General features: G+C 37.6%; 1 protein-coding gene across 1 annotated transcript in view; it reads left to right on the forward strand.

The window, feature by feature from the left end:
* The first annotated feature begins 8,598 nt into the window (after positions 1–8,598).
* Positions 8,599–22,845, forward strand: part of LYPLAL1 (lysophospholipase like 1) — a 32,830-nt gene continuing 18,583 nt past the window's right edge. Inside the window, exons 1-2 of the mRNA XM_049769540.1 lie at positions 8,599–8,703; positions 13,276–13,375. Coding sequence (XP_049625497.1) covers positions 8,610–8,703; positions 13,276–13,375 — 194 coding nt within the window. The 5' untranslated portion in view covers positions 8,599–8,609. The remainder of the gene's footprint in view (positions 8,704–13,275; positions 13,376–22,845) is intronic.

Raw genomic sequence — 22,845 nt, forward strand, 5'->3', positions numbered from 1 at the left:
AGTGTTCTTTACATGATTGAAACCCAACTAAATAAAGATATTAATTAAAAAAATAAAATAAAAATCTTGGAAAAGCTTCTTCCATTGACACTATCAAAAGTGGTTTGAATCTAAAGACACATTTATGATAAGTTGTATTACACTATTTCCCCCTTTTATTATCATTTGCAAAAGCACAGTATTCCAGGGGTAGAAATTAACACCATATATATAGGCACAAGATTCACCACACTAATCATCAAAATTCCACCAAAAATATCTTCTACCCAATTCTTCCAACACCACCCTTTCCCTCTGATAACCACATTTTTACCAAGTCAAGTAGTCTGGTTTGTTGCTGTTTTTGCTAGTTCATTGGCTTCAATTATTTCTAGTCCATCTATGATGGAAACCATCCGGTTTTGACTGACTTTTTAATAGCACACTCCATATTCTTCTTATCTGCCTTCTCCTTACTCAGAAATGAATAAGTCCTTTAATAATGTAACCAGGGAAACTTGGTGCTTTACACAAAGCACAACTTGTAGGAAAAATGCAGGCTTTCTGTGTTTATAGCCAGGGCCAAGGGGTCAAAATAAAAATCCTGTCCTGTGTGAACTGAAATAATCAAGAGATTTCATTTGCAATGCACTTTTTATGTCTTCTGGAAGTTTGTTTTAAGACAAAGAACATATTTATTGACAGTTCAATCTTTTCACAGTTCTGATGAATGGTTTAAAGACAATGATGAGATTTAAGTCTATGCGTGTGTCAAAGGAAACATGGAATGTGCCCTCTCCCCTTGAATTCTAGCACGTCTTCTCTGAATAAGCAACACATTGGTAGTAGTTATTACCCTGAGTGGCTTCCAGATGTTAACCATGTGACTGAACAGAACTATTCTCTGATGAGAATGGCAAGAGAAAGGAATTGTGAGTATATACAGTGGTTTTAATAACCATGAAACACAGGGTTTTTTTCTATCAACTCCACCTGCATAATATAAAAATCCAATATAAATAGAATACTATTTTTGTGAAGAGGGGGAAGATTTAAATCTATATATCATATAAATCTACTCTAGGTTAAAGCTTAACATGAAAAATTGACTTTATCTCTTTTGATTAACTTTTTATATTTATATGTTGTATGTTGATATAATGTAATACATTCTTAAAGTTGATGGCATTATATGATTTTATCTTTCTCTTTTGATGCTTTATATAACCTAGGTAAATTATATTTTTATTTCTTTTTTTCGGTTAAAATTGAATAGTGATACACGTTAAGAAAAACAAATAACTCACATTTTTGTAAGTGAAAGTATGTATTTTTTTCTGGTTTCCTTGCAACCATATTATCAGAAGAAAGTTCAGCAAACTTCATGGGTGGCATTTGCCACTAAGAAGCAAGACATGAATCAATATTTTTATTAGAGTCAATCCACTGGTCTTCATAAACCATCATTAATGTGTTTTTATTCAGACTTCATTGCAAGTAGAAGAATAGACAAAATTGCTAGAATACATTGCTAACCCATGTTAACAATTTTTCAAATTCCATCATTGATGTAAAGTAAAGCAAAAAGTTGAGACTGGCAGTTAACTTTGCAAATATGGAGAACAGTGAGTTTTCTGAAAATAAAAATTACTGGATAGATTGCTTATTTATCTATTATACATTTTTAAAACATCCTTTGTCTATCATGTATTTTATAATAATATGTAAATGTAAATTAATGGGTACAAATTAATTGAAGTTTCTTTATACACAAATCATAACCAAAACAAAACAAAATAGTATTAATAGCAATGAAAATGAATTCATTCTTTAAAATTATTTGCTATCTGCAAAATTAGCACTACTTTTTCAAGAAAGTACAGTAATGAATTTTATTATATAATATAACAAATACACACACATTTGCACCCTCTTTTATCTGCCTTCAGTAAGAAAATAATACAGAGCACATTGCATAATACTGACCTTAAATGGAAAGTGTTCTTGTTGATACTAGTTTTTAGGTACAAAGTATGGCAGTGGGGAGTGGGGCATATTTAAAAGAGTTAATGGTTAAACATACAAACGCTGCTATGGCAATGGTAGCACTGCTTAAGGCATAAAAGCCATTTGGGTATATGATCTGTAGTTAAAGAAAAATAAGATAGATTTGAGGTTTGAAGACTAAAGTAGACAGGTAAAGGAGTGAAAGGTCAGTGCTGCTTCTGGATATGAAATCAGAATGCACAGAAGGGGCAGAAGAAAGCACAGAGCCTATGAAAAAAGCTTCATATCCAATATAGTCCAAGGCAAGATTAGCTTTCAAAATTAGATTATGAGATGTGTCCGTGAAGAATTTTTGGAAAACTCATTTTATAAAGTCAAACCTTACATTATATATCATAAATTCACATCCCTTGGCACCAGTGAGAGATAGAGACAGGGGCATAGAGAGACAAAGAAAAAGACACACAGAGAGTGAGGGAGAAAGAGAGAGAATGAGTGAGAGAAAGGAAAAGAGAGAGAGAGAATACTAGGGAAGGCCTTGCATATATATATATATAGCTAACCAGGGTCCCATTCCAATCACCACATTTGGTTCCCTGAGCACAGCCAGCAGTGATCATGAGATCCTGACAACAATGTTAGGAGTAAGCCTTTAATACAGCAAAGTATAGACCCCAAAAACCCTAAACTAAGTAAGTAAAAATTAAAAAAATAATGCATCCCTCTGAGTAATTTACTTACTATAGTCTAGACACTGGGAATATAAAATGGAAAAAAATCATTTGCGCTCAATGTCACAGAAATAGACACACTCACAGAAATAGAAATTATTCCATATTTAGTTTAGTATGCTATAAATTTAGAATTTGAAATGTATAACATATTTTCTTAAAATGAAACATCATGTAAAATGACCTCATTTGCTTGTTGTTTCTATGTTTGGATATGCAAGCATTGTCCTAAAGAAAACTCTAAAAATAGGAACCTAATATAGAGTGCATAAGATGCATGAAAAGTGGAAAGAAAGTGGAAAGAAAAACATTTTTGTTTTCGTTTTCATCTCATGCTTTTAGATTTTTATTTTTGTTTCTGTTTTATGTGTATGCAACATTACTAAATAGGGCATCCATGCCATTTAATCAGTATATATATATGAGATATTTATATCATATTTATTTATATCATATTTTTACTGATGGGTCAGTAAATAGAAAACCAGCATGAAGTCAATTACCTTTTCTATTAAAGCTGGATAATACATTAGGTAATAGCAGATGAATATATTCACATTATTTAGTTTAAAGTCCAGGCTCTCTCACTGTAGCCTTGACTGATTGGCAACTGGAAGAGGCTATAGCCATTAAACTTATCTACTCTTGCCCTTACAAGAACAAAATCAGAGTCTAGAGAGTCAAGCCTGAGATCTACATATTTATAGGGAGTTCCCGAAATTATATACAAAGTGGTGTGTGTGTGTGTGTGTGTGTGTGTGTGTGTGTGTGTGTGTGTGTGTGTGTGTGTTCCATTCACTTGCGACAGTTCATAAGCTAAATCTTAAGCTACTGGCCACAATGTGACCGCTGTATCCTACAAGATACATCCACCTTCTCCCATGATCAGGAAGGCCTCTATCCTGCAGTCACATATGACTCATGTTAAGCAATTACACTGAGTTCCTGAACTATGGATCTTTCTTTCCCTTATCTCTTATAAACAAACATTTTTTCCTCTCATGTCCCAGTTTTGATTTCCATTACAAGATTTCTTGTCTTTATGTTTATCCCCAGATTTTTATTTCCCAGAGGAAGCTGGACACCAATTCTACTTGGACCCATGGTGGTGGCAGTCTTGATTATTCCAAGTGTGAGCCTAGGCACCTCCCTCTATGCTTCCTGGCCTCTACAGGCATGTTCTTATAACAAGTAGATTGAAGAGGGCAAATTCCACTCCTCTTTTTTCTTCAACATATGACACAATTAAATACATAATTGCATCTCAATAAGAAATCTCTAAGATACAATTCTAGGTCCTTCTGGAAGAGAGGAGGAAAAATACAATACTCCTTGCTCTTAAAGACAATCTAGTTTCATAGGTCTCAGGGCTGATAGGGAAGTATTCCAACATATGTTTTCATGACTCAAATCCAATGCACATTTTGTCTATAATTACTTTGGAATGGCGTGTTAGTATTTCTATTTTCAAAACTGTTGAATGGAGAAGAAAGAGCTTACCAAACTCTGCTCCCTAATTTCACGCTTGGAGAAAATGGTCCAAAGAGACTAAGGAGCCTGTTTAATGTCACACAGCTTGTTATTCCTGTAGCTAGAACACAGACTTGCCATTTCTCATTTCAAAATTCTTCCCACTGAATGCTATTATGATTGTTTATTTAAATCATTTCTTTTAAAGGAATGAAGCAGGGTATAAACCTTAGACTATATTGAGAAAGAAATTGCTCTTAGTTGCATTTCTTTTCTCTTTAGTAGATGTGTGGTAAAAGATCTCTCTAATAAAAAGAACAAAGAATATAAAGTAGATAAAGGAAAGCCTCTTCAACAAGTGGTATTGGAAAACTGGCCAGCTACATGCCAAATTAAAAACAAAAAATGAACTAGGACCTCTTTCTACCATCATGTGTGAACATCAAATAAAAATAGATTAAAGACCTTAATATCAGACCTGAATCCATACATACTGATAAAAGGTAGGCAGAACTCTCCGTAGCACTGAATCCAATTTCATCAAAAAATGGGGAGAAGATATTACAGAAATTTCCTCAATAAAGGAATACATATGTAAAAATGCTCCAAATCAAAAACCATCAGGGAGATGCAAATCAAAACAACAATAAGCTATCAATCTCACACCACAGAGACTGGTACACAGCACAAAGAACAAGAACTAGTGCTGGCTGGCTTGGATGCAGGGAGAAAGGGACTTTCACTGTTGATTTAGTCCTTTTGGAAAACATTATGAACATTCCTAAAACTTCTAGGTCTTAAGCTTCTATTTGACCCAGCAATTCCACTACTTGGAACATACTCAGCAAACCTGGAGAAAAGATATTTGCAACCCTATGTTCCTTGCAGGACTACACACAATAGCCAAAATCTGAGAGAATTTGAAGATTGAACAGACTCTGCTCTCAAAGGACCAGGATCTGTTTAGGCTTAGGCATTGCTTACAAATCTTGCTCTGGATTTAACAAGCCATCAGTAGCTATTATACAAGAACAAAGGACTGAATTTTAGAAGGCACAAACAATAGAAATTACATGGGGGAAGTTCTAAGAGCAATAGAAAGGCTTAAAAGGGAAGTCAAATAAGAAGTGTTTGCAAAGTTTGGTAATGTGAGAATCCATCATGGAGGGAGACCTTTTCCTAAGGAGTCATGCATCAATGATGGTAATAGTGTTTAGATGCTGCCAAATTCCAGCTAGCCTGAGCTCAAGGGAGGAATTTCTACTGTCCAGGTCCACTATTAGGATGTGAAGCACTTTGTACTGAACAGTCCAGCAAAAATCATAATTGATAATGATCCATATTCCCCCAAAGTGCTTGGACACTGATTAATTCACATATATCTCTTCATCCACAATGCTCTTCAACTGAGTCACACAGCTCCAGATGACCCATCTGCTTTAAAAAAAAAAAAACCACCTGAGTTACGTGTAACTTTTGGGTATAGTGTAGTGAGTAGGGGATCCCACATATATAACTGAGTAACAACCAAAAAATTAAAAGATGCATAAAGATGATAACAATATACGAACAAAAAATTCCAGAAATAACTTCCCTCCTAAATCTAATAAGGCCAAAGAACTATCATAACAGAAGCAAACAACCATCCTAAAACTTAATTACATTTCAAAGTATTGCAGTTACATGAAAGGAACAAAAACGTTTTGTTCAATAGTTTGCCTACCAGATGGCATTTCTAAATATAGTAATCTAAAGCCTTCTGTTTGTTCTATAAATAAAGATGAAAGGAATAGCAACAATAGCTAAGCATTTAAATCACTAAGAATAAAAGAGCACTTTGATTAGGTTGAGAAGAATCTGGCTTATTCTAACAGTGATCCTGAGTCTGGAAAGTCTCAGGTGTTAGGAGAAACTTAAAATCCCAACCTTCAGGTACTGTTCATTTACCTGCTCAGACTAGTTCCCATGCAGGTGGAGGAGAAAACAGAATCTAACAAGAAACTGGAAGAAGTCTGAAATAAATAAAGAAAGAAGTAAAACAAAACACAGAAACTCCTAATAAATAGATGAGAAAGAACCAGAATCCAAACACCAGAAGTTTTTTGTTTTAAATAAAATATTTGGGACATGCTCTGTCTTATTTTCATGAGCTAACACTTAATTATTGGTAACAGTAACTCCTGGTCTCTGAAGTCAAGTCCAACATGTGAGTCCAGGCTTTCCAAATGACAGACAGTAGGACCTTTATCCAAGTTCCTTACCTCTCAAAACCTCACTGGCAAAAACAAATAGTCATAGTACAGTTTTATGGAAATTTACTCAAGATAGCGCTTGGCACCTAATAAATCCCAGTAACTGTCACCTGCTTGCTATTTTATTACATTTTATCAGTCACCATCATCCTACTTGTTAAATAATTATGCTCCTGATTTTTTTCCCCTATCTCCAAAGCATGGGGGCAGTACCCACGAAAGTTTAATAGAAATAAGTAGTGTTATAAAGGCAGCATGCAAAGATTGACTTGGTATTTCTCCAAACTCATTCTCCAAGTATCAAGCAACCCCTCACATGGATCTCACACAGCCCTAGAGATAGAAGCATTTTATGAAAACTGGCTATCAGAGGTAAGTCTTCACAGCCTGTCCTATTCATCACTTTGTGCTTGGCAGTTCTCAGCCAAAATTCTATAGGCTTGACTGAAATTCAGAGCTCTTTTGACATGGTTAACTAATGGTACATTAGAGCAGTCCATGCACAACTTTGGTCCAAGAGTTTGATAACATAGAGCTTATCATTGTAAATGAGCATGAAGGTAAGTAGTTTAGTCCCAGAGAGAGGGTGATTACCTTGAACACATGTAAGAGAAGTTGTAATTGCTTAAATATAATGCTAATATAATGAGTGGGAAACCGATGAACAGTGGCATCGAAAATTCTACTGGGCTGTTTGTGGAATCTTATATGAGGAAAGTCTGCTGCTGGGACAGTATACTACCCTCTGAATAAAAAAGATTTCGATAGTTAAGTCTTTGTCTCTACAAAAATGAATGTACCCCACCTTTTGTAGTTTAAACACAGGTAACAAAATACGTGTTTTAAACTTACCATTTTAAACATTATAAGCTGTGCACTGTGCAACAATTACTAAGACATTTTCATCATCCTCCTTAAGAGAAAAGCTGTATCTATTAAGCATCGTCCTCCCATTTCTCTGCTATCCCCCAGGCCTTGGTAACCACTATGCTGCATCTGTCTTAATGAATTGCCTAATCAAGACACCTCACATAATTAGATTTGTCCTTTGATCTGCTTTATTTCACTTAGCGTCTTACTTTCAAAATTCATCCAGATTGTAGCACATGCCAGAATTTCACTCCTCCTTAAGGTTGAACAGTCTTCCATTGTATGCATATGCCCTAATCTGATTTTCTCTCTTCTCTTCAATGGGCATGTCTTGATTTTTGGTCATTGTGAATAGTGTTGCTAGGAGTACTGAGTACCTGCTTTTATTCATTTTTCTGCATTCTATGATCAAGACTGCTTAACTTTTTTTAAAAATAATTTTTATTGTGACCAATGTGAATTACAAATCTTTCACAGTAAGATTTAAGGTACATAGTGACATTGAATCAGAGGGTATTCCCACTACCAGTGTTGTCCTCCTTCCACCCCTGTTCGCAGCATACATCCCATATCTTCCTCCTTGGGCCCCCAGACTGCTGGTATAATTGTTCCCCTCTGTGTGAAGCTAGTTGAAGATTGGGTATCGATTCTGTTGTCATTGACTTTGGGTTTGGTGTTTATGTTTAACCCTTTTTTATTTCTACTCAATGTTTAACTTTTTGATAGATAACAGACTATTTGCAGCCACTGTACCATTTAAAGGCAATGCCCTAGAATTTGTTTCTCCACATTCAGAGTTGTTTTTACTTCCTTTCTTTTTAATAAAAGGTAAATAATAAATTTTATATAATAAATATTTATATAAATACATAAATATCAAATGAATATTTATATAAATAAAAATAATAAATGTATATAATAAAAAACATATTTACAGTGTAAAGTGTTCCTGCTGTAGCTGGCTCTATAAACTATTTAAAAATGAGAGAGTCCTTACGTGGTCTCCTCAAACAGTATTTAAAAAGTTGTTCCAGTTTCTAAATATGAATCCCAAAGCTATCCATCCTGAAAAGTACCCAGCTTTCAAGCTGCAATGAATGTAACAAGCAAACGAGTATCTTGCTGGCGCATCACTAAAGCTGTTACCTGCAGAGTTTGTGGCGAGCACAAACCCTGAGAGCAGCTGGAAGCACGTGACCCGCAGGTAGGCCCAGGCCAACCCCAAGGATTCCAAAGGAGCCCAAGCGCGCGCCCGTTACGTGCCGACGTGCGCGCGCCCGTGGGGCGGAGCCAAGTGGCCATGGCGGCCGCATCGGGCTCTGTGCGCCTGCAGCGCTGCTTGGTGTCTCCGGCCGGTAGACACAGTGCGTCTCTCATCTTCCTGCACGGCTCAGGTGCTCACCTCTGTTTCTCTGCCCTCCTTATCGGCGTGGGGGAACAGCCTTCCCGCGGATCCCTCATTTTGCCTCCCGAGAAGGAGCCAGGCCCCCTGTAGGACCCGGTAGAGAAGGAAGAGATGACTCAGCCAGGCCCCGGGGATGTGGATGTGGAAATGGAAGTGCAATTTGGGCTTGATTATCTTCGCCTTTGCAACCCTCTTTCTCTCCCCTTCTCATCTCTGGTGGTGATTGACACTGTGCTCTCTTCAGTTCCATAATCTCCATGCACTGGCTTTAGTACAAGACCACCATGTGCTGTCCTCTGCCATGCAAAATCTCCATATCCTCTCCAGTGCATGATCTCCTTGCACTATCCTCTACTGTTCAATCCCCGTCTTTGTGACTATCCCCTACGTAAACACAGCCTGTTAGGAAGGTAAGTCTTTGGTTGGAGACAGTTTAGTTAGTATGTGCCAGGGTCTTGTATTAACCACATCGGATGGTTTGTGGTTGCCCTTTTTTGAGCTCCCATGCTTCTATAGTCAACTGAGGCCTTTTCAGTTAGAAATCTGAGTATCTTTCGGGATGGGGTATGGTGCCTGGATTCAAGTGTCTTTCTCTTTTCTCATCCCCTGTCCTCTTTTCTCATTTCCCTCTTGTGGTCAGCCTTCCCCCAAGGACCAGCACAAACTGACCCTGTGTGCCTGGGGCAGGTATTACTACTGTGCTTATGCTGCCCATCCTTAATTACTGGTGAACTTAATTTGTTTTGCTTGAAAGAAATGAGATACAGCTAGTGTCCTAGAGGGTTGTACCTCAAAAGAAAAATAAAAAAGAAAACCCAGTTTAGGTAGTTTGAATTATGAATGGATATGACATTTCAAGAAGGTACATCACTTAATGCTAAGTTACTCGGAAGAAGAAAAGTTTGAGCCAGTAGATTGATGGAGAAACTGATTGCTCTCTACCTTGTGGACTTTGGTGATAAGTTTCTGGAAGAGATTGGAGCAGTGAAATGGAGACTGAAAAAAAATCAGCAGGTGTGGGAAATCAGGCCAGGTTGGAAATGATACTGGTAGTGAGATCCAGGTAGTTTGAGTAACTTGCCTCCCATTGCTTGGTCATTACGGAGAGAGAGTAGCTGTGGAATGTGAATGCAATTCTGACTTCCCAAATCAATGTCTTTGTGAAGCAAGGTGGAAAAAGTCTAATGAAATGTGTATTTCGGGGCCGGCGAGGTGTCACTAGAGGTAAGGTGTCTGCTTGCAAGCGCTAGCCAAGGAAAGGACCACGGTTTGATTCCCCCCCCCCCCCCGGCGTCCCATATAGAGTCCCCCCAAGTCAGGGGCAATTTCTGAGCGCTTAGCCAGGAATAACCCTGAGCATCAAACCGGTGTGGCCCGGAAAACTGAAAAAAAAAAAAATGTGTATTTCAAAGGAGCAAGCAAAGTGCTAAAGACATTTTAAGGTAAAAACTTGATTAATGTTTAGCAGGTGAGGTGTCCAAAGGAACAATGCCATTCAAGGAGGACATTCTTCATGGGTCCAATGGTGTTCAATTCTAAGCACCCACAAATTTCCAAGTACCAAACTTCTTTCAATAAGTGCTTAACAATTTCTTAAAGGACTACACACCAGTATCTTTAGAGAATACACACCTCCTACCTGTTTTTTGTTTATTTTTCCCCTGCAGGATGAGATTCTCTAAAGTAACCATGCCTTATTCATCTGTTCCAAGTGGTTGACATTTTTATCATTTTTTTGTCTATGAAACATACTTATTTCCACCTTTTGCTTTCAACAAAGAACTTCTCCGGGTAGTTCTACCAATTATACCAGATTAAGTGTATATAGTTTGTTTATTTTATTTTGGAGTGGGCTGTACTTGGGGCTTATTCCTGGCTCTGCTCAGAGATCATTTCTCAGAGGATCGATTACATGATGTGCTAGGGATCAAACTTGGGTTGGCCCACATGCAAGGCAAGTATCCTGACCTTCTATCTCTCCGGCCCCAATTCCTGTTGATTTTAGAGTCCCATTGTAGCAAATAAAACTGCTTTAAAGAGGGAAGAGGCAGAGGGCACCCCAGAAAGGTGGGGCAGTGCAGGGCCTTCTTAAAGGCTTAGATAGATAGACCTGTTTTAGGACTGATGGGCTGTACTCACATCTTTTGTTTTTTATATCCCTTCCCTAGGATCTCATTTTTGCTTTCTTTCTTTTTTTTGGGGGGTGGGGGGCTACTCCCGGCTAAGCGCTCAGAAATTGGCTCCTGGCTTGGGGGGACCATATGGGACGCCGGGGGATCGAACCATGGTCCTTGGCTAGCGCCACCACACCAGCCCCACTTTTTTTCTTTCTTAAAATTTATATACTTTCCCCCCTTGCAATCGAGGCAATGTGGTTGCTTCCAGTAGTGCTCGTGCTGATGCAGGAAGTTCCTGTCTAAAGAGTGCTTCAAACCCATGCAAACCTAGGTTTGCTTCTCACCTGGTAAGATTTTGAAATCTGTCCTGCTGGACAGGACCAGGGTGCATGTGGACCAGGAACCTTCATGTGTGGGGTGAAGAGCTGCTACTGCCTGCAAGTGCCTCCTGTCTGTTTCCTCCATCCTTTGGCTCTGCCTAGATAAGCCTTCACCTCTGCAGTCCTCTCTGCAGGCCCCTCCAGTCTAACCTGCCACCATTTTCTGAGCATCTCCCTTCTTTGTCTTGGGTACATAGCAGTAACTCCAGTCTCAGCCTTTGTCCCTTGTTCTCCCACCTGATTTTTCCTCCAGCTTCTAAGTGCCTTCCCCCATCCTCATTCGAAGGCCATCTACAGTGTTCCCCCTTCTTTTCCAGAAAGCCCATCCAGGCTTCACCAAGTGTCTCTTCTTGCACTCACTGATCTTCCAAGTTCCTGACATTCACAATTTGCCCCCATGCCATCTCAGATCCTTCTCTTTTTCTTTTTTTTTCTCTTTTTTTTTTATTTTCAGTTTTGGGGCCATACCTGGCAGTATTTAGGGGCTACTCCCATCTCTACACTCAGAAATTACTCTTTGTGATGCTCAAGGGACCATAGGCTATCTGGAAATTGAACCTGGGTCAGCCATGTCCAAGGCAAATGCCCAACCTGCTATGTTATCCCTCCAATCCTATAGATCCTATTTGCAGATTCTTTCTGCACTTCCCATTTCACCATCCTGGAGTTTTAGAATCAACTGCACAGAACTGTCTCCTGGAACCCAGCACTGATTAAGCAAAAGATCTCAGGGAAATCACACAATCACCACCACCCTGACAAGCTTAGATGCTACTGATGTGCTCATTGCACTCCTTTGCTGGGCCAGTTATTTTTTTTTTTTTTTTTTTTTTTTGGTTTTTGGGCCACACCCGTTTGATGCTCAGGGGTTACTCCTGGCTATGCACTCAGAAATCACTCCTGGCTTGGGGGGACCATATGGGACACCGGGGGATCGAACCGCGGTCCGTCCTATGCTAGCGCTTGCAAGGCAGACACCTTACCTCTAGCGCCACCTTCCCGGCCCCATGGGCCAGTTATTTTCAAAGTAAACCTGCTTGGTACCTAGTTCTGTGCAGGACTTATCTTTTGCAATGAGTCCTCTGAGTCTGGGACTTGTGTGTGCTTCTCATAACAATCTATGCTTTGAGAGAGGGACCTCTTTCCCCAACCATGCACCCTTTCACTCCTTCAGCACAGTCCCGAACACTAGTAAGTATTCAGGAAATAGTTTTTGGATTTTTATCTTTAAGAAATGGCTCCTAAAAAACTTTAAGCTGTGGGCTGCAATGATAGAACAGTGAGTAGTATGTTTCCCTTGCATACAACAGACCTGGGTTTGATCCCTGTCATCTCATTTGGCTCCTAGAAATAATTGGCACCCCCCAGAAGTAATTTCTGAGCTCAGAGACTAGAGTAACTCCTGAACACTGCCAGGTGAGCCTCCAAAGTTAAGGACACACACAAACAATATGTCTTCTTCAAGGTTGTCTAAGAAAAACTTATTCCTGCTCTCAGAAATTGCTCCTGACTCAGGACCATATGGGATGCCAGGGGTGGGGGAATCAAATCTTGGTCTGTCCTAGGCCAGCCACATGCAAGGTAAACGCCCTACCACTGCGCCACGGCTCCGGCCCTTAAGAAAAACTTACTCCTAAATTTGAAGTTGTAGAGGGTACAAATGTTCAGATAGTTATACCTACCTGTATGAGTTTTGGTTATTTTATAGCCCTGCCTCCCTCGTTCCCTCCCTCCCTCCCTCCCTCCCTCCCTCCCTCCCTCCCTCCCTCCCTCCCTCCCTCCCTCCCTCCCTCCCTTCCTTCCTTCCTTCCTTCCTTCCTTCCTTCCTTCCTTCCTTCCTTCCTTCCTTCCTCCCTCCCTTCCTCCCTCCCTCCCTCCCTCTTCCCCTCCCTCACTTCCTTCCTCCATCCCTCCCTTCCTTCCTTTTGACTTTTCTCCTGGCTTTGCACTCAGGGATACTTTCTGGCCAGCTCTGAATACTTTCTGGGGTGCCAGGGATCAAATCCAGATCAGCTGGGTGATATCATAATGTTTGATTTTAATCTAGATTTTGTGATTCATCAGGTGATTCTGGACAAGGAATGAGAAGATGGATCAAACAGGTTTTAAATCATGATTTAACATTCCAGCACATCAAAATCATTTACCCAACAGCGCCTCCCAGGTATGCTGTAATTTATCTCTGCTCAGTATAACTCTGTGGCATCAAATATAGATAAATGCATGGATCAGCTGGATGTTCTGTAGTTTAACTGTATGTCAGGCATTTTAAACTGAGCACTTTCTTGTAAAATCTCTGTTTTCCCTTATGCAGTTGAGGTAACACAATTAGTCATAATGGTGCAGCCTCCAATAGCTAAAATTTTGCTCTGCAGAACAAAGTCCATTCCCCCAAAAGGACCACTCTGTTATCTCCATGGGGCCTGGCTTTATAAATGCTGTGAGAAATGGCACCTCCATCCCACACTTTCTTCTTTTGAGGAGCAAAGGAAGGGGGGAGGGAGAGACAGGAAGAGGTTACAATGTGGTCAGCTGTCATATTCCAGAAAAACAAATAATTAAAGCAATTCAAGTGTCAATGGCATCACTGTCTTTGAATCAAAACAAGAAGAAATTGAGATGGCACCTAAGAGCAGGCTTTTTACATACTAAGCTTTCTTTATTTTTAGACGTAATTCATCTCAGCTAGAAATATTCAAAACAAATGGTTCTTTCTTTTCATAGGCTTTTAGTGTCAATTTTACTCTGTGAGTATTGCACTCTGATACTTTCCTTCCTCATTTAACTGCTTCTAAGATTCTAAGTTCTCAGACTATATATTTATACTTGTGTTTTTGGGGATTTGATTTTCTTTTGTTTGGAGGCCACACCTAGCAATGCTCAGGAGTTACTCCTTACTCTGCATTCAGGAGTTACTCCTGGCAGGCTCAGGAGACCCTCTGGGATGCTGGGGTTTCAACCCAAGTCAGCACATGCCTTACCCATTGTACTGTTGCTGTAACCCCAATATACATGGTGTAGTGTTCTCTTCAGTTGACATTCTTTTTTTGTTTCCTTGGGGGCCACACCCTGCTGTGCTCAGGATTTACTCCTGGCTCTGTGCTCAGGGTTCATGCCTAATAGTGCTCAGAGAGCCCTATGTCATTTGGAAACAAATGGTAAGTGGCTGCATGCAAGACAATCAACCTTCCCCATTTAGCTCTTCAATTCCTTCCATTGGGTTGACATTTTGACATTGTTGAAGATGTTTACTTTATCTCAGGAGGGATGAACTATAGTATATCTTGAGTTCATAATTTTAGACTGCATTATCTTGTTTTGTATTATTTTCTTGCCACCCTGGGGTGTTTAGCATCAACTCCTATTCAGCACTCAGGATTTACTACCAGTAATGCTTAGGGATCAGACCCAGGGCTCCCAGACAAAGCAAACACTCCAGACCTCTGAACTCTCACCCCACCTACACCAAATGTTTTTCTTCAGGCATTTTAATTTCTTTCTCTGTTCCATTGTGTTCCATCGTGTTTGCTCTAAAGATTCTCCTCATAAACATGCTTCTTTTAGCTCTGCCTCTGCAGAAATGGTCTATCAATCCAGCCCAGATGGCCTCAGAGTTTAGGATTTTTAATGGCGATTTAATGTAACTGGAGTAAATAAAAGTTTGCGCTGGTGGAATATTTTAGAAAACTTTTGCAGTTTCCCAGATAAAACCAAAACCTTAAGTAAACTCTTAAGTATTGTAAAAACTCAATGACCACTGTTAAGAATTTATTACTATCTTTTAATATATTTAATGTCTGACTTAGTTTTATAAATAAGAGTTCAAAATAAACATGCAGTGATTAATTCTGCTTTTTTCAAAATTCATTTTAAATTGTATAGTGTTTTTTCTATAAAGATTTATCATTTAATAGTTTTAGAAAACTGTTTAATAGTTATAAAACACTCTTTAAAAATGTTTCTCTCCTACACTATTTCACTGTCTTAGATTTTTATATTCCATTATATCATGATACATATTTTTTATCCTATTTCTAATTTTCCCTTAGGAAAAATTTCTAGAGCATATTTATTCAGAGGCTCTAAATCTATTTCTTTTTGTTTACAGGACTAACTTATCAAAGTTGTTTTCCAAAAATGGGATAGTTTGCATTATTGCCAAGAGTGTATTAGATTACTCATTTCACTCAACACTTGCTAGCAGTAATTTATCTTAAGAATCAGTTCTGCTTTTATTAGTGAGACTCTCAAAGGGTTATCAGTTATCAAGTAACAAAGGCTTTCAATATCATTACATTATGTAGTCTATTATTAAACTAATACATTAAGCTAAAAAAGGAACAGTGTTTTTTCCATGTTAACTCAAAGAACTATTAAATTCTTTATGATCACATGATTATACATACGATTTTGAGGAAGATGTATAAAGTGTGAAAACATACCATTTGAAATTCTTTGTAAGCTTTATTAATGGCTATGTGCTTTGGAAATATATATATATATAAATATACATCTATACATTGATTTATATATTGTGTCATTTTGATGTATCATATTCTAATTAGAGTAAATCATGGAATACATTTCCAAAGTGAATAATACAGTAATAAGTGATTTACTTGTTATTTCTTCTACTTATTTCAAATCAACAATCTGGTCATTACTGTACAATATAGAATCTTTAAGAAACCAGTAATTAAATAAAAAAAATGCCTCAGTATTTCTCAACCAGGGCCCATACTGCCCTGTGCAGCACCAGGATATTCTAGGCCACAATTCATAATCGTATAAATGGAGAACTGGGGGACTGGTCTAGAAAGCCCCATATGGAGGTGGGAGGTGGGGAGAGATAAACAGAAAAAAATTAGAGTTGGAAGTGGGCCACAGTTTCAAAAGGGTTGAAGAGTGAATTATTTGTCATTTTTGCATTTTACTTTTCATGTATAAAACTAGATCTACATATTGGACTAGATTTCCGAATTCCTTTGCAAGCCATTAATTTTAAAGGGTTGCATTTGAAATTATTCATCAATGTATCTAATCTAGACCAAGTAAAATCCAGTATTGTCAGATTTCTTTTTCTTTTCCTCCTTTCCCTTTTTTGCCTCCAGTTGTGAGATCAAAAGTTGAGGCAAATTTCCAGGTCATCATATTGGGCATTATATTTGGCAATATTGAAGCACTCAATTGCTATACTGTAGTAGTTAAGAATTGGTGTTGGAATTAAGCAGATCTGTGTGGAAATACATAGTGCTCTGCATAAGACTGGAAAATCTTAAACCAGAAATGTTTCTTCTTCCCTGGGTATCTTAGTTTCTAAACTATGAAGTCCAGATCCTAACTGTGTCCACCCCTGAGAGTAGCGAGAATTGAGCATGTACATAAATCATGGCATCAAATAAACTCTAAATACATGTTTAGTTTTAACCATCATCTATCATATTCTTGTGGCAAGATACAGAGATACTTGCCAATAATTAATTACTGATATTTCTGGTAGGAGTTTTCCAGAACTGTGCTTTTGGATTATAGTCTTATATATGACTTTGGGTAGCAGTATTATTTTCATAAAGATACAGAGGTGTTTTAGTTTTCCAGCAGATGTAAAGCAGAACAAACAGTACAGAAATCCTAAATGTTCTGACCGTCTAAAGCAGGGGTCTTCAAACTACGGCCCACGGGCCACATATTGTATTTATTCTCATTTTGTTTCTTCACTTCTAAATAAGATATATGCAGTGTGCATAGAAATTTGTTCATAATTTTTGTTTTTACTATAATCTGGCCCTCTAACAGTCTGAAGGACAGTGAACTAGCCCCCTGTTTAAAAAGTTTGAGGACCCGTGGTCTAAAGGGCCATCAAACTAACTGTAACCTCCCACCTAATTTTAGAAGAAGAATTTTCCAACAGTCACATACATTCATACACACACTATCTTGAGCCAATTTGCTACAACAATTCAGAAATCTGTAGTTGTTACAGAGCCCTACGGATCCCCAGACAGAGCCTCAACTGGTTCCTCTCTCACCCTTTTATAAAAAACATTTCCTGGTCCTCAGTCTAGAGCCTGATTTCTTGAATTGGCAGTTGTGACCCTTATGTGATGGCTAATCTGCATGGGGCATCATATTAAAATAAAATTGTTTATATTTTGTCTAGCATAAAATATCTGATTCATATGATCCTATCTTCTCAGGGTGCCTCAAATTTCCTTGGGGACTTGAATGGGACACTTGAAGAAGGTGCACTTTCCAAGATGGGTGTGGAATCTTGAATTTTCATGATATTGAATGTTGTCTTTTTAATATTGATCACATTCAAGTGATATATTATAGAAGATGGGATGCAGGGAGCAGAGAAACATCCATTGTGTCCCGCCTTCTTCAGGGTCACAATTCATTTCATGGGCCTTGCACATTCCCAGGTTTAATACCCTTGATCCTTGTCAAGAACAGCAGCTTTCAAACTTGTTCAAGTCCAAGAGACAATAGGAAATTCATTCCACTCACTGATCCTGTACACACACTGTAGTGATTAAAATATTAGAGATGCTTGAGGATATTCTTTCCAGGTTTGTTTAGTAGTTGAAAACAACAACAAAGACAAAAACAATCTTGGAGGTAAGAGCCAAAGCTGTGACTCACTGGTTTGGCAATAAGTGAAACTTGGTTTCTGTGCCATTCTTGTCCTAGAGTCCAGCAACAGCCAGCCATTAAAGGGACCCACCCCTTTAAATAAGACCCTAATAATGATTGGCTGGGTCTATAAACACCCCCTCTGGGGGTGGGGTCGGCCGTGAAGCCTGGGTGTGGAGAGTTCTATGGCAGTTTGAGGATACAGTTAAAGGAGCAAGTGATTGAACTATTTCTACCCCTGGCTGAAGCTTTTCTCCCTGATTTGGACAGATCTTTGGCTACTTTTGGCTATATCCTTTTACTTGACCTGGTCCTCAATCTGACCTCACCCAAGTCTCAAACCTGGCACTCCCTCTTTACCTCTCTTCTGGCCTAGGGGTTGTTAATAGGCCCCTGGACTTTTCTAATAAATAAGACTGAGAATTTTGTCAAAGTCTTGCCTGCAAGGACCCAGGGACACTAGCAGTATAGGTTCATTACCAGCAAGCTCAGCTCTGACATGCTGTGGTGAACTGTAATAAAAATGATCATAGCAAGTGACACTTGACAGGGACCAGAGACACGGCACATTAGGGTCTCAGAGAAGATGAAACTTGACATGTCCATGCATATATATGTGTGTGTGTGTGTGTTGTTTTTTGAAGGCATATTAAATTTAGCATCCTATCAGTCTGTTCATGAATAGCACCCAATTGGGATTTTGAAGAAATGTCTAGTTAATTCAAGAAATATTCAATTAGAAAGTAATTTTCTTCTGTGTTTTTATTTTGTTGTCCCAAATTGATTAGAATTTATTAGAGCTCTATATTTTGCATAGTTTGGTAGTGGTAGATACATAGATCCAACTCTTGCCCATGTCATTTATTTGCAAGTTCACTGCCTTCATGAAAGCTCATGAGTAGCAGTTCTGATATGTTTCTTAAAAGATATTATTTACAATGAAATGCAAAACAACCTTACGTATGGCCTGGGAAATTTTGGTGAATTAAAACAGAGATGTTTCCAGTGTCCCAGAACGTTTCTTCCTCCTTCCATTCTGTTGCCATCTACTATTGTCAGATCTTCATCACTGCACCATGTTTCTTCAAGCTGTTCTTGAATTTCAACTAAATGGATGATTTAATCTTTTGTTTCTGGCTTTGTTCTGCCAACCTAGTATTTTTAAGATGCATATTGTGCATGTTATTAATAGCTCATTTAACAAATCTTGAGTAGGTTTTATGCGTGAACTATACCCAATTACTCCACTTTATTACTGATGAAAATTTGGATTATTTCCAATAATGCTTCCATAAAAATTCTTGTTATACATCTTTTGATGAAAATTTTACTGGATTCTTTTTTATTTAATTTTTATTGTGGCCAAAGTGAATTACAAATTTTTCACAGTAATATTTAAGGTACATAGTGACAATGAATTGGGGGCATTTCTACCACCAATGATGTCCTCCCTCCCACCCCCACCCACACACCCGTCCCGCACCCCTGTTCCCGGCATGCATCCATATTTCCCTCCTTTACCCCCCCAGAATACTAGTATAATTGGTCCCCACTTTACAGCTTGCTGTAGATTAGTTATAGATTCTGTTGTCATTGACTTTGGATTTGATGTTCAGGTCTGATCATTTTTTATTTCTACTAAATGTTCATGCAACCTGGTACCATTAAGAAAAATTTTACTGGATTTTTATCTAAACTCTATTTCCTTGGACTCTGTCTCATCTGCCAACATAAAAAAATTTGATTTGGTTTAAAGGAGGTCTTGAAATCAAATGTTATGTTCTATTGCAGATTTATTCTTATTGTATTTAATTTTAGTTTTTTTTATGTACAGATTAGAATGTCCTTATCAATATTGTAAAATGCCTATTTGGATTATTTTTAATTGCATGGAATTACATGCAGTTCAGTTTAGGTAATAAAGTATTTTCTTCTTCATGTCCATACTCTATATCAGTGGTCCTCAAACTATGGCCCGCGGGCCACATATTGTATTTGTATCTGTTTTGTTTCTTCATTGCAAAATAAGATATATGCAGTGTGCATAAGAATTCGTTCATAAGTTTTGTTTTTACTATAGTCAGACCCTCCAGTGGTCTGAGGGACAGTGAACTGGCCCCCTGTTTAAAAAGTTTGAGGACCCCTGCTATGTATAATAATTTATATAGTTGTTTAATGTTTAATTTTATTTCTAATGGTTTGAAGTTTGTAGAAGTATATTTTATTTTTGTTTCTTGTTTGTGAATCCTGTTACCTTCCTAAATTATTTTTAGCAGTTATTTAATAGATTCCTTATTTTTGTAAATAGTCATATCATCTGAATAAAAGCTTTTCCTTTCTCATCTTTATTTCTTTTATTTCTTTTTATTGTCTTACTGCACTTGTTGAAGTCACAATATAGTATTCAGTAGAACTGAAGTTCTATGGCAAACCTTTCACCTATTTAGTTAGTATTTATACCACTTGACACAAAATGTAGAAAGTTTTGCACACCATAAAGCTTCTTTATTCATATTACTCGTCTACAAATATTGAAGGTAATGCCAAAAAGGGATATGTGTTTGCTTTCAAGAGTTTTCTGTGTATAGAATGAAGAAGTTAAGAGAACAATAAGATATTGTATTTACCCCAATTGTAATTAGTTACAGCACATCAATATGACTTAATTAAATTGTGAATTGGCATTTTGGCATAAAGTAGTTCTTTTCCTCAACTCCATGTAATTGATGTTTTTAATCAGCCAAGTTGGGGCATAGTAAGTAAAAGTTAGAATTTCCCTTGCTCTGTTGACTTAAGTGGGAAAAATTGCTCTGATTTTTTTTCCTTATGTTATTTTGTAGTCTATTGAATTGAAGTGTTCAATAAAGATTTTTATTTCTGTGGCATACCTCGCTGGGTTTATAATTAGAAGTTTTCTAAGTTGAGGACTACTATTAGAATTTCCATTTAAAAACTAGTAACCATTTTTTACCAAGCCATTAATAATTTATATGATTATATAGCTTGTCTTGTTGCACAGTAGCCTTTCAGAGTGCCTTTATATTTTGATTTGGGATTTTTCTGTGTTTCTACTTTTCCATTAGACTTGGATTTCAGAATGGGGTTACACTTTTGACTTAACTGTAGCAGGCTGCAGGGTTACCTGTCCTCCATTCCTAAGGATGTTCTTGGGCAGGATCTTTGACTTTCGGGGGATCAGATAGAGATAGTCGAATCTGCAGAAAACATGGCTATTTTGCTTCTTTGCTTAACCATTTCAAATAGTGTTTTTAAACAACAATAAATATGTAGGAAAAAAATAAACCTGACATAGTGGTGTAGGGGCTTGACTATTTTGGTGATGGTGGGGTATAGTGGAACTCTATAATTCTGTAACCATGTTAACCTAATATATATATATATATATATATATATATATATATATATATATATATATTTAAAGGAACCCTTATTTAAAACAATAATGAAAAGGCTAATTAGAAGTGTTTTTTTATTAAGAAAAAAGAAAACATCAAAGGAAACTATTCATCTTTTTCTAGAAATTTCAATGTGAATTTTCCAAAAATTGAAGTCCAAGGATATCCACAGCCAAATGAGGCATCTAGATGTTATGTTCTTTCTAGCTGTCATAGATGATTATTGACATTCATCATTCAACAAATACTAACTCTAATTCTGGAGGTGGAAAAGGAGAGATTGCATTCATTTTCCACTTGGAATTGGAAGACGAAGGAGAAATTACATCTGTGAATTTCAAATAGGAATTTGGGTTAAGACAATATCTGGAGAAATGGGATAGAAAATATGTTTGTGCTGAGAGCTATTATCCATTGTAAGCATTAAAAAGTTTCCTTTCCCATCTAGTTGATATGGTGACATTTGAGTTGAACCTAACTGCTTGGTGAGAACCACATGGAGAAACAGCCAGCATCTCGGGGAAAGAGATGGACTATGGTCCAAGGATATTCCAAGGACCAATAGTGAAGTCCTGCTAGAAGGCAGACCATAGTAAGCTGAGCCTGGCACCCATGAGTGAAGCTGGGGTGTTTTGAGTCAGTCTTTGGTCTTATCTAGAAAGATCAGGGTGACCTTGTGATTTTAGGAGTTGGAAGGAATTTAGATAAAACTGAACTTAAGTATACCAAGTTGAATGGCATTCAGTACCAAGCTGAATGTCAAGTTTTTAAAAATATTTTAAAGCCATGCCAATTTAGTCCAGCTTAATATTTTAGTGATATCTAATGGTTTGACTGATTGATTCAGGAGACACATAGATGTTCTTTGCCAATTTATTGTGAATGGCTGAGCCATTTTATCCCAGCTAATTAAGTGATTCATTTGAGGGAAAGGGTGAATGAGTATAACATATGTAGCAATTTGTACCACTGTTTTCAAAAACAATCGTTTTATGCTTAATATAAAGCTTACTTAGTTAAAGGTAATTATAGCACCTTGGGAGAATTGTGCAGGTTTGATTAACTTTTTATTTAAAAAAACAGTTTAAAATTTTCTTTGTCACATTAAATGTTTCCAGTTATGGCCTTTAAGCAGACTCTTAATGTAGAGAGAGACTTGAGATAAGTCAAAGCTAAGATGTGATATGTTAGTCTGGTTTAATTGGGATTCACCTCCCTGGATCATCGATCTCTAATTTAGTTAGGCAGTGTCAGAGACAAAAAGTGAAGTGAATGGCATTTCCATGGCTAAGCTCCCAGAATGATTCACCAGTTAGTCTATGATATCACTCATCTTTAAGTATTTTGACAGACAAATACTTAGAAAAAGAGCAGAGAGAAACCAAAGGGGAAAGTTTGATAGAAATAATTTTGAAGATTAGTCTCTGAATTAAGGCTCTAAAGTCAGCACAGTTTGCTCAGTTTTTCTTCATGGGTGCCCTGCAATTTAAGTGATTATTTGGGTCCTGTTTGAAATCTGATTGTGCCTGTTAGGTACATAGATATCATGTGGGAAGTTCCTACTCTCATTTAAGATGAATTT

The sequence above is a fragment of the Suncus etruscus genome, chromosome 3, assembly GCF_024139225.1.
Source record: "Suncus etruscus isolate mSunEtr1 chromosome 3, mSunEtr1.pri.cur, whole genome shotgun sequence".
Classification (NCBI taxonomy): domain Eukaryota; kingdom Metazoa; phylum Chordata; class Mammalia; order Eulipotyphla; family Soricidae; genus Suncus; species Suncus etruscus.